General features: G+C 40.9%; 1 protein-coding gene across 1 annotated transcript in view; it reads left to right on the top strand.

Moving 5' to 3' along the window:
* The window catches only part of GHR (growth hormone receptor), a 234,507-nt gene that overhangs the window by 156,009 nt on the left and 65,094 nt on the right, over positions 1-13,404 (top strand). The window contains 1 exon segment of the mRNA XM_033110150.1: positions 8,913-8,978. Within this exon segment, the coding sequence (XP_032966041.1) occupies positions 8,913-8,978 (66 nt within the window).

Raw genomic sequence — 13,404 nt, forward strand, 5'->3', positions numbered from 1 at the left:
GGCAATTGTAGTTATAAACACTATGTGCCAAACATCCTATGAAGTACTTTATGTACATTATGTTGTTTTCTGAAAACTGTTATTCCCTACTCTATAGATGGGAATTAACCTCTGATCTTCTTCCCATTCTGGAGAAAGCAAAGAGAATGATGTAACGTGAGCAGAGACCTAGACTCAGGAACATACCAGAGGGCTAACAGATGCATTGTTCTGGGACTGAGGATCCGTTTAGGGGAACAGAGAGCAATGAACTTGTGACCTGTCTTACTCTGTTCACCACCATATCCCCATGTGTAGCATACTCTGTTCACCACCATATACCCTTGCACATAACGGATGTTTAATAAATATGTCTTGAACAAACAAACGGCCCTCTGGTTTGTGTCAGTAACTTAGACCAAGTACAGTTGGATAACGATTATTAGTGAATTAAACTCAGACACCAAATAGCCTCAGGATCCAATGCTACCATCTCCCACTTCCCAACTATTACACTAAAGGATTCAGGTGGGGAGCACATACCACAATGGAACAGGTCTGACGCAATAGCAGCTGCAACTCATTGGGGTCCTTTTCATGAAACCTGACATGGTGAACAGTCTACAAGTCCTTACCCTGGCCAGCAAGACCAGGAAAGATCTGGCCCAGCACCTCTGCAACTTCAAGGCCTTCTTCTCGCCCCCCCCCTCCCTCTGCTCCTGCCCACCAGCCTCTTTGTCATTCCTCAGACCCATCCTAGAGCCTATATTTTTCCATACTGCTTTCAGGTCTGTGATAGCCACTCTCCTCACATCTTGCTACCCTACACTGCTATCTGGCATTATCTATTTTCTTATCTGTGTACTGTCTTCCCCCCCCACACACACACACCAGAACATGGGCCCACAAAGGCAGAATTCACCTGCTGTCTTCACCACTGTATCCCGCTATCAAGAACAGTGCCTGGCGCATCGTGAGTGCTCACACACTGCAGTTCAGACTGAAGACCACTTTCTCTAGCTCTCAAATACTTACCAAGAGAACAGCATTTTGTTCAAGATATATTACATGGAAATCGATGAGTGGAGCTTAGAAAAAAGAGGCAGAGTGTCAGGAGCCCAGACCAACCTGTTTATAAAAAATGCCTTGGCCCAGAGAGGGGAAAACACACCTTAAGACCTCTGGCGAAGTATAGGCTTTCTTAGGACACTTGTAACATGCTATGCCTCTGAAGCACTGCCTAGTCTCAACCAGAAGATTCATGAATTTGCCCAAGCAACCAATTTGCAGGACTTAAGAGTCATTACTACCAGTCTCAGCCTAGTAAACAGGCAACAAGTACCGTCCACCTTAATATCCAGATGGGCTTGCTGCTGTATCCAAACCAGGCAAATGCATCCATTCAGGTGACAGGAAGGGAGGTGAGGAAATTGAACAATCTTATTTTCATATTTCTTTTCCTCACTGAACACTTTTAAGGAGCTAACTACCATGAAAATGAGTTAGACTACGCTGGCTTTGCCTCAACTTTGAGCATTCAGGGTCCCAGAACAATTGTCAGAGGATCTAATGATGTGCTTTAGGATCTTCTTTTGTGCTACTTGAGACTCCAGAGGCCACAAAATGTCTCATAAATGCAAAGTAATAATGTAAGTAAAGTCATGATACCTCACAACTTTTCTTGAAAGACCTCCTAGTGAGGTAGTCAGTGATTTTATGACTATGTATTGCGCATTCAATACGTATTTAAGGAACTGTGCCAATGCTGTGTTGGGTCAGAAGAAGCACGAGACACGGTCCTTGTCTTCAGACTTCAAGTTTCTCATCCGTTGGGCAAGTCAGATAACTAAGATCTTAGGCAGAGAATACGAAATGCCATGATCCAGGAATGTTTTCTTAAAAAGTGTGAAAGCACAAAGGAAGGAGAGGTACAATTCAACTCGGAGAAAATAAAAAATACTTCATGGAGGAGAAGACACTCAAAATGATCTTGAAAGGTAGATGGAATTTTCACAGGCTTAGATGGCAGAGTCTTGATTTATAGCATTGATTTGCCAATTATGATGGTGTAAATATTCCCACTATGGCTGCTTTTAAGTTAATGACGTGATATCACCAAACACAGAGTTGGGAAGAGGTGCCAGCTCCAGCACACCATCTGTGAGTCATCATTAGATACATCAGCCTGACTTTGTTGCCTTAATGAGTAAATCCAAAGGTATTAAAAACATCTAAGACAGCATTATAAGAGAAGAGACCCTTCTGCCCTTCTCACCACACTTCAGTTTGACCCTCTCCATATGCTCTCTGTCTATCCTTCTAGTCTCAGTCCTATGCCCCTGACTGGCCTACCTAGTTTTGATTTTAGCCCAGTTCCAACTGTGGTTCTGGTTGCTCCTCTTATCATGGCTCTGATTTCTCTGGGCCCCTGCTGTCACCTTGCATACAGGGCTGGCTTATTGCCCATTGCCTACTATTGACATCTTTGCCATTCTCCGTAATGAAAGGCAGCTTTAGGGGCAGCTAGCTGGGCAGGGTTTTCACTGTTCTTGTAACAATTGGAAGGGAAAGCTGGAGTTGTTGCTGGGAAGTTTTGCCAAAGGAAGATGCAGTCCAGCTGAGACCCAGCTTTCATATTAACTGTTCCTTTTAGTATCCTTTAAAAAATAATAATAATAAAACCCACCATCAATCTGTTCTTCTTAAGTCACTGCACCTTTAACTTGTCTTATCGCCCCAAGGACTGTATTTGCAAAGCCAGGCCCCGGGTATCAGTCTTTAACTACAAGCAGATGTCCTTAGTACGTGCATAAGCTTGTGTCAGGAGGATGTTTTTAAAAAAAAAAAAAAAGAAACTCACCAAAGAGAGCATTGCCAGACAAGAAAGGAATATGTAAAGCTTAAAGTTATTAGGAAACTTCCACATTTGTTCCACTGAGCCAGAGGTAGACCTGTGAGAAAAGGCAAACCTGCACATTGACTCTTCTTACCTTGAGGCCCAGCTGCTCCCAAAATACATTTACAGCAAAATATTGCCATTGCAAATTTCTTTAAGTATGTGCTTCTTTTCATGACACTGGTTTCTCTTCCAAAATTTCTGTATATTGTTTGCAAAATAGTTTTTGTTTGTTTGTTTAAATGATCTCACATAACATGCTGTATGGTTTACTGATGAAGTATAGAAGAAACACACTCCCTCGTGGAGATCTGGGGAGGTGATGCTGTCTGTTTGGAAGGCCCAAAGATTTCCTGTTCAGATTAGACAGGCTTCTTTAGAGCTGCCAAGAGTCATAATGTATACAAGATAATACACTTTAGTTCAGGAGAAACTGTGGCTGGGAATTCAATCCAGTGAGCCAAAAAAGAAGGGACATTCCAGCTTAGAATTGTCACTGCTCTCAGGCCCAGGACTGGGTGTGCCAAAGGGTAGCCATGATGATTGAAGTAAAACATCATTCGATGATGGAGCAAAGGAGGGAGGCTTGGCTACTAGGTTGTTACGACCTTACCTGATTCCTTGTGAATTGGCCTCTAAAAGGCATTTCTGCCCAAACAAAGCCTCAGCAACCCGACCCCACCAATGTAACTTTCCAGAATTCTGCGGCATTCAAATAAGTCAGCCCAGGCTCTCGTGAGTGTGTCCTAATGAACACCAGCTGTGGGCATATAGTGGGGAAGCCCTAGAAGTGGGACCCTGCAGTCACACAGTGACTCTGAGCTGAGCGAGAAAGTAGAATATAGCGAAGAGTCCCCCCCTCCCACCATATCATTCCTAAAAATCACCGGCTAGGGGGTGGAACGTGCAAGGTCAGCTTATAGCTTCCCAGAACCTTGCAGACTGACCAAGGCCATGGAGTTCAGATCTATAGATCTCGGTCAGGACCTTGGAATCTGTATGTGTGACAAATGCCACAGTAGACCTTGATGGTCAGGCAAGTGTGGGAATCAGGAAGGTGAGATGGAGAATCTGACTCCAGTGCAGATTTGGCCTCTCCCATGTAATTGCTGGGTAGCCTTAGAAAAGATCTCTCAGCTATAAAATGTGCCTAATACCCACTTCAGAGTGTTTTTGTGTGAGTAAAATGGGAAAACCCATAAAATGTGCTCAGTATAGTATCTGGTGCATCTTAAGCACACAATAAGTGTGAGATATACACACCTCACACACATTTTCTGACGTAGCCATCAACCAGCCCCTTCAAAGGCAACAGGATGGTCCAGGCCATGGCATTAAGGTGACCACACAGTGAGCTTGAACCTGAGCTTTATTGCAGCGGCAGGTTGGAGGCAGATAAGTACTTTAAAATGAATACACTTCAGTGATGGTGATCATAGTTTAACAGAAAGGAAGGAGAGGAAGGCAAAGATGGAACTGGAAGGAGGTTTAGAGGCTGAAATCCGAGCAAGGAAATTTTCTGGAATACGGTCAAAGATAAACAGACTTCAAAAAGATAGGAAACGTAGTCAAGCCAACTTGCAATAGCCAAGGAGAGACACAATTTGCTAAGAAGAAACGATTTTTATTTGATTCCCTTTTAGCCCCAAAGCCAACGTTTAAAGCATTTGAAATTCGTCTTCATCTGCCTCATTGTTTTAGCAAACTTTATGATTCCACTAGGTGCCACGCCCTGTGCTCCTAGCAGACATTACAGAGCTGAAAGCAGCAGTGCTCACCTCATGGAACGCACTGTGTGTCCCAGGGCACAGGCAAATGATTGCAGGTCCTGGCGGGGCAGTCCTGAGGCTGCTGGGTGGCGGACAGCCCACCTGCCTGAGGAGAAAGGAAAATCTCTTAGAGGAAGTCTTTTTACTAACACTTTTCCCCCGGCTTTATTGAGATAACCATAACACATTGTCCGGGTTTATGTGTACGACATAATGACTTGATATACGGATATACTACAAAATGATTATGACAACCCGAGAAAGTCTTGAAATAGAGATGTCACAGCCATTATCATAACCATAGGCTGATAGTGGTGACGATAGCTGACACGAACCACTGCTTATCTCATGGCACATGCCACGCGAGGCCCTGTCCTTATGTAAAGTCATTGTGATATGCAGCCCCTTGTACAGGCAATTGTGTTTGCATCATCCATTCGGGGCTGCTTCTAAATGCCGTTGCTGCACAACTGGTCAATTTCAGTACTCGCCAGAACGTTGATCCTCTCACTCCTGCTCCCTTACTGATGCAGTAGAGGATTCACTGACTTCCAGGGACTGGACTTGACGGCCTTTAGTCCAAGGCTGAATCTCTGACACGAGAAGATTTCCATCCCCTGCCCCTTTCATATCACTTCGCTGGAGTCCCACTGCCTACATGTAGCCTGCATGGGTGGGTTTAAATAGTGGCGGTCATGCTGGGCTTCGGACAGCATCCCGTCCTCATACTGTATTTCCCCAACACTAAGACCTAGCTGGACCATCAGCTCTAATGCGTCTTTCGGAGCAAAAATTAATATAAGACCCAACTGGGTATTATATTATATTATATTATATTATATTATATTATATTATATTATATTATATTATATTATTATATTATATTATATTACATTATATTATATTGTATTGTAAGACCCAGTTTTATATTAAAATGAGACTGGATCTTATTTTAATTTTTGCTCCAAAAGACGCATTAGAGCTGATGGTCCAGCTAAGTCTTATTTTTGGGGAAACATAGTATATACAAAGCCCTAAGTGCACAAAGTCTGGTGTAAAAATACTGTCACGTTCTCTGTGGGAAAAGATATGCCCTTGTTATCAGGGTAGAGGCTAGCAGTAATAACAGTGACAGTACCAATAACAGTGATAAGAATATCTAGGGCACAGAGAGTGATCCCTTTTCTTGCTCAAGTCCAACATGAGGAGTTCCACCCACTCCCAACTGTATACTCCAGCCGTACCCCACCTACTCCCAACAGATCAAAGTGCTTTACATACCCAGGCTGTGTCTTACCTTTGTGCAGTGGTTCCCTTGACACCAACTTCCCTTTCTCTTCCTCTTCATTGGCTATTTGTCTCAAGTTCAGCACCCATTTCAAGGAGTTACCTTCCCTAGGAAGCTTGTCCTGACTTGTAAAGGGCCACTCCATTGCTGGACCACTCCTTCCCTTATAGATCCCTGCCCAGAAACAGAGCTCACTGAGATCAGGGGCTATGGCTAACTCATTTTATAATGCCAGCATTTAAAAAACCCCTCTATAAACATACCGGAGTAGTGGTTCTTTGCTCATTGTCACCCTTTATTTGTTTTTCCCTCATGGCTCACCATTTCCCGACATTAAGGACAGCTCTGACACTAATTAAAATTGACAACTGAGCGTGACACCACCATTTGCTAAGGTGGCACAGTTTTGTTTATTATGCTTTACTTTTGTAACCAGCACCCTCAGCACTGGCGTAAATCTGTGGTCCTTCCCCAGGATGTCATTTGTTCCTTTTATGTCTTGATTCATCACATATTGGGGAGGGTGTCAGCTGAGTAATAATTTTTGCTTCATGAAAGTGTTACCAAATATTAACACCATAAAGGGGAGAGCACCAGATGTCTGTCTGCAAGGAAAGCACAATCCTGGTATATGAGCAGTGAAGAGTGGCCAGCACTCCTCAAGCGTTTCCAGGCCTCAGGTTTGGCTCTGTGCGCTCCCTTGGGGCCTCATAACTGACCCCCACATTCCATTTCAGGCATCATTCTGGAGAAATGTGTCGACTTGACTGTTGGTCTGAGCCTGGAAACTGGTGTCCTTTAGTTTTCTCAGTTTCAAGCTGAAAATTGAGACAAACTTGCTAGATAATTTTGACCAAAATAACACACATTGATTGTGTGCCATCCCTTGATTAACTTAATTTTCCTCTTCCTTTGAGTTATCGAAACTTTCTCAAGGCATACATAGCTGTCAGTGATACAGGTCACTCATGGTTGGAAGTTACATAAACTTGCCAAACCTTGACCAAAACTATTTTGTGTTTTAGTGTCTAACTTAGGGGAATGGGTAAGAAAACACTGTTCTCTGGTTTCAGCAAGGAATGGGGGTGGGTGACAGGTTCCAGATAATGACAATACTGAAGATTTGGGATATCAAGGCAGTGAGTAGACTTGAGGCGATTGTCATAAAGTACAATTTTCCTTTTACATTAAAAATCAATGTGTAGTTTTTTATCTTTTTGTCATAATTTATTATTGCATTTGGGACTAAATGAGCTTCTACAGATGAAGTTAATAATAAAATTTAGAGAGAGAAAAGAAACACTTTCAGAACTAATAGAGTTTAAATTATTAATTCACCAAAGCCCACAAAGCTTAACTTTCCTTGGAAAAATACCCTCACTGATTTGCCCAGACTGAAAACACTTGCAAGGGTTATAATTCTGTAGCGTTTAACAAGAAGATCTTAACTTCATCTGTTAGGTTCTGTATTATGAACTCCAGACCCAATAGCTGCTTCCTACCATGTAGCTAGGTGGGAGGAGTTGTAAAAAAGCACAGTGAAAAGTGGATCAGGGTATTGAATATCCTTGAATGTGTCCTTATGATTATTTGCAAATAAATATCTACAAAAGACACTTAGAAATAAAATGGCTAGAGATGAACGTTATGTCGATTTTTTTTTAAATCATGGCTCACAAGCTGCTCTCCAGTGAACAGTGACTTTGATTCATTGTCATTGACAGATTGAAAGAGTTGAGGCTGCTGTGTTTCCAGGAAATCAATTCTCACATTCTAACATATGTTCATACTATGCAGCAAAGAATGAAATAGACCTTGATATGGAAAGGTCTTTAAGGCAGATTATTAAATGAAAACAGCAATCTGTAGAAAAATATATCTCTGTATATGTACACATACATACAATGGATGTATATATGTATGTAAACAAAGACAAAAGGTCTAGAAGGATACCCATCAAACAAATAGCAGTGATTACCTCTGAGAAAGAAAGTTGGACTTGGACGAAAGTTGGATTAGTGTGGTCATTTGCTTTGTTTCTGGGGAAAAAATCAGTGGATCAGGGCAAGTGGACAGGATTCTCCCAACTCTGAAATTCAGGGAAATGGAAGTGGGTTCACTCACTGCCCATATCCCTTCATTTTCTTCCTTTCTTCATCTATTAGAGAACAATTTCTTAGTATTGTTACTATGAGTTTCTATTGAGGACCAAAAGCAGCATTCATTTCATGGCTGTGCGGTAATGCTTAGTGTTTGTTGTGGGCCTGCGCCACGTTGTTTCTCTGCGAATAACCCATAGATAACATGAGCTGATGTGGGAAATCCTGGATAAACCCCCTTCTCCACCAAGCCCAGATAAGAGCTGCATACTTTTGTAGCTCAGATGCTTGCAACGCAACCCAGTTCAACAATTCAGTAATAACTACACTGATCGTTTCCCATTTCTCCTGTTTTTAGTGCAATCTAATCCTAGTATCAATGAAATTATAACTTTTATAATAGATGACTCACTGCCCATCTCACATCATAAAGTTCTGTGTCTCTCTTGTCCAACTTTTCACTTCCCTTCATTCCTTCCCTACTCCCAGGATTGCTCACAGTTATTTCTAAGAATAAAGTTTTCTGAAGGAATTCTTTTAAAGAAAGAATTTATGTTCTTCTTCATTTTCACAAGCAAGACTCAAGTTTGGACTCAAATGAGATAGGAAGACATTTTTTCGTTGTTCCTGACTGTGTCTAGGCAGGAGACCAGAGGTGGCTAAGACCAGCCGGTTTCCATTTGCTCTGATATTTCTGGGTTCTTTTTTAGAGGGTAGGTTCAATTTTAATTTTAAAAAAAGAAAGACAGACAAAGAGACAGGGAATTGTTGTGAGGTTGGGCCAAGTTACCATTTGCCATTTGAAAATGAGGTTGCAACAGGGTCACATCAGACCATTTTTACAGAAATGATTAATGGTTGTTTTCCTCTTTCTGTTCCAGACACACCAGCTATCCTTGGCAGAGCATCCCAGAGTCTACAAAGAGTTAATCCAGACCTAGAGACAAGTAAGAACTTGAGTACTTTTTCTGCCTTCAGTGATATTGTCCATGCTTTATTGTAATTCAAGCTACTGTCCTCTCTCCATTTTATTTGAGTCATAGTAACTGGATGAATCACTGATTGAAATTGCACAAACACAGTTTTTTTCAGATTTTTTTTTTCAACTTTTCTGCAAGGCTATTTCTATTATTACTCTAATTTGCTCATCCTTAGAGGTTAAGTAAGGGCAAGTTAATGAGAAGGAGAAAAAAAGATGCAATAATTTATTGTGGACCAACAATTGGTTTGTTCAATTTAGGAACCTGCCTCCTTTTACAAATCCTGTATTGTATCATCATTATTATTTTGAGATATTTCTTTACCTAACAATCACATTGACAGTTAAACTTGTCACTTCAACCAAAAAGCCTTATGCTTCAAAAGTCTGCCTTCATGCGAGCTGTCTCTTTTCCTTAAAATCCCTTTCTTGTCCTCTGACAACTTCCTCTTCCTCCCCAAGACTGAACTCAAACATCAGCTCTGTGGGGAAGCGTCTCCACATCCTCTAGGCCTGAAGACTTGTTCTGCCTCTGCGCTTCCGTGGAACTTTGTCTGTTGCTCCATGACAGCATTTAAAAGCTCACAACCTTTTAGCGTATATGTTAGTAGCATGCACAGAACTCAATGAGTTGTGTGGGATTGCATGAATTAATTATGTTGAACTTTAAGGCAAAGCCCACATTTTATGCTGCTTCTACAACCCTCCCATGACCTGATCACATAGTAGGTACCTTTAATTAAATTCTAGGGATGGATTTTTTTTCATCAGTTGAAGTATGTGCTTGAGTCCACATTATACAATAAAGGAAGGGAAGACGTAGTACCTAATTGAGTTTAAGCCCTGGCTGTTTCATTGGTAATTCTGGTGTCATGAAACCATAATTGGGTTTTTATGGCTAAATTTCTAATATGAGATGTGAGCATCATTCCCTTGGAAGTGACTCCAAGGGATGGTTGGTGCTGTTTTCTAACTAATGTCATCCACTTGTCGGTTGTGTCAGACCACAAACTCTTTACAACCCTCCTGTTTTAGGACATCTAACAAATTAATCTGCTTCCTAATTAGTGTGTGGGGTTGAAAAAGGTGGCAATTTGGTTATGTTTGGGTTATCCCAGCTAATATATTGCAAATTCTTCACTCAGCAAACTTATTGTTAGTTTCCGTAAGGAAATGAGAAGGAATCAGTGAAAATGTTTTCCTAACAGTAAAACATTGGAAGCCACATTGGAGCCCTCCCAACACACACCCATAATGCACTGCCCTTCAGTTTCCCCCGAAGTGGTAGGATGATGTCCCCAAGCCATTTTCTTTGTCAAGGCATGAGGTCTGAGGAGCCTAACAGTTGAGCCTTGTTGAACTACAAGCTATGGGTATGATGGATGTGTTGAAGAAATCCCTACCACTCGTTTGCCATATGTTAATTTTTTGTCTTTGTGATAAGCAAGCGTGCTATCTAATTATCCTTCATCTGTGGTGTATCACATAGACACTGACCTGACCTCCCCACACAAAGAAGAATCCTATCCTTATCGAAAGTTACCTGCCCTCTGTCCCAGGACTGATTGGATAAGGTAACCCATGTCAGTGGATATTTCAGTATCAGTGGGCATCTCCCACAGTGCACAGGCTTGGACACAAGGCTGCTGTTATCATTTGAGCACTTCACAGAGATGCAGCAGACCCTAGTGCTCACATCACCTCACTGGCTCACTGTGTACACGGTCACTGTAGCACACAGTAGATTCTTAAGAAATATTTTCTGGAAAGAAAGGTCTTTTTTAAAGTCCCATCAGGACTTTTCAGCCCACAAACATGGGTAGCAGCATACTTCACCTATGCAAAAGCTTAACTATAAGTAAAAACACACATTCAGGATAAGGATCTTAAGGGAGTTAACAGTTTAAAGAGATAGAGACATCTTTGTTACACTTTAAAAATAAAATACTGCCATTTGGGACAACATGGATGGATCTTGAGATTATCACACTAAGTGAAATAAGTCGGACAGAAAAAGTTGAGAACCAAATGACTTCACTCATATATGGGATGTAAAACTGAAAGCAACAAAGAAATAGGACAGACAAACAAAACAAAGAATCATAGACACAGACAACATTTAGTAGTTTCCAGAGGGTAAGGAGGAAGGGGATGGTAGAAGAGGGTAAAGGGGGTCAAATATATGGTGATGGAAGGAGAACTTACTCTGGGTAGTGAACACACAATGCAATAGATAGATAATGTATTATAAAAATGTACACTTGAAACCTGTATAGTTTTACTAACCATTGTCATCCCAATACATTTAATAAAGATTTAAAAAAAGAAGTAATGGTACAAACTTATCACAAAGAATTCTTCTTTTTGTTGCTGAGGAGAGTGATAAGGTTGCTTAGAATCTTCTAGAGGAAAGCAAACATTTTTAGTATTCCTGAAGAAAACAGACACTTCAGGGTGCTGGGGTTCCACGTTCTTTGTGTTTTCCAATAATTTTATTTCTCTGTCATAGTTGGTTATTGGCAGAGGATTTGATGATCATTTGGGCTAACTATATGACTTATTAAACATATATAGAAACAAAATTTTAGATGATTGCACATCTTTCTGAGGAGGATTTTTTTCTCTCAGTTTTTAAAGTCCTTCCTTTTCACTGAATTTATCGCATATCACTGTGAAAGTATAAATTTTGTGATCCATGGCATTTCCACCTCAAAATAAAACAAATGTCCAGCTGAATAAGAATATTGATGTTTCATTGACTGGCATTTGGATCATAAACTAGTGCAAGATTTTATGAAAACAGACATTCTGAACGTAAACGTCAATGACTGAGGTTAGTTAAGTTTTGAAAGGATTCCAAAAGATATCATGTTAGATAGGCATAGCAACCAAATTGCTTAAATTTTTCTAAGTTCACAACCAACTTCTTTCACAACTGTGAGTTACTTCTCAATAAAAAACACTTTTATGAGACAAAAAATTTAATATGGTAACTGTCATCTTGCTTGTTCACGTCCTTATTGAACGTTATTAGTTGAACTGTTTTCCTAGCCTCGTAATTTTAATTCCCTACTTCCTATTTTTCCCTCTCCCAAGCCAGTCTACTCTCTGTTTCCACATTCATTCTTCCTACCTACCTCTGATCCCAGTGATTCTTCTGCCTGATCAACGTCAGTAGCTCCCCTGTGTTTTCTAAATTATGAATAAACTCATTTCCCTGGCATTCCAGAAAGTCCACAACATGGATCCTGTGTGCTTTTCTAGCCTTATCTCCCTTGTGTACTATGTATGCCCGTGTTTATGTCCTCTGCATCCTTGCTTCATTATATCCATTCATAATGACTCCTTTGCCACAAATTCCCTCTTCTTGCTGCCCAGTCGGGAAAAGTCCTTCATGGATTTTGTCTGTAAAGTATATTTCAAATATCACTTTATCCACAAAGCTTTTCCCAGTTCCCCCAAGAGAATGCATACTTCCATCTCAGAATCTCTGTAGCCCTTTCTTTCTCCTTCTCAAGGAGAGAGAGTATATATCACAGTACTTGAAGAACTCAGCCTCTGGAGCAAGACAGCTTTGGTTTATATCCCAGTTCTACTACATACTTCCTGCATGATCTTGCCTGAGTTTCATAAACTCTGTGTTCCTTGATTCTGTTCTCTTTTGCTTTTTTATCTCTAAAATAGAGATGCTAATAGTACCTACCTCATAAAGTTGTTTTGAGAATTACGAGTATTGATATGTATCTATATGTGATTAGAATAGTACCTGGCCCTGTGGTGTTCATTATATTCTTTCGCGGCTCTTATTTTATTCCAACAAGTGTTAGAATTGAATGTGAAGTTTCCCATACTCGACTCTATTTCGGACCATAATATCATTATGCCATTTGTTTCAACCTAATGGAGACGTTTGTGTGCTTTCTATCCCCTCTTAATAGACTGTGCTATCTTTAAGGATAGGGGCTGTATCTTGTACATCCTTGTATCCTACAGTACCTGGTAAGTACCTGGCACATGCCGAGTGTTTAATGAATAGTCGTTGGATTTTACATGCACACACAAAAAAAAAAAAAACGCAGGAAAAAAAAAAATAGAAGCCAGGTTTTCCCCAACATTTTAATCACTCTGGCTACCACAGAGTACCTCCATGCCTTTCAGCTGTCCTTCATGAAAGGAGAGGGATAAAGATATTCAAGAGGAGAAATTTCTCTCGTCCATTACTATACATACTTACAGTCCTTCCCAAAAGCCTTCCACGGAACCTTAACTTCGGGTCATGGGACTAGTGTCATGGTCTAGCCTTGGAGTATGTCACAGGACATCTTTGTGTCATCACTGTGGTATCCTGTTGGCAATTCAGCTGCAAGGGACTAGTAGCCCCCTCTAGCCTGTGA

This window comes from Rhinolophus ferrumequinum, chromosome 7 (assembly GCF_004115265.2).
Source record: "Rhinolophus ferrumequinum isolate MPI-CBG mRhiFer1 chromosome 7, mRhiFer1_v1.p, whole genome shotgun sequence".
Taxonomy (NCBI): Eukaryota; Metazoa; Chordata; class Mammalia; order Chiroptera; family Rhinolophidae; genus Rhinolophus; species Rhinolophus ferrumequinum.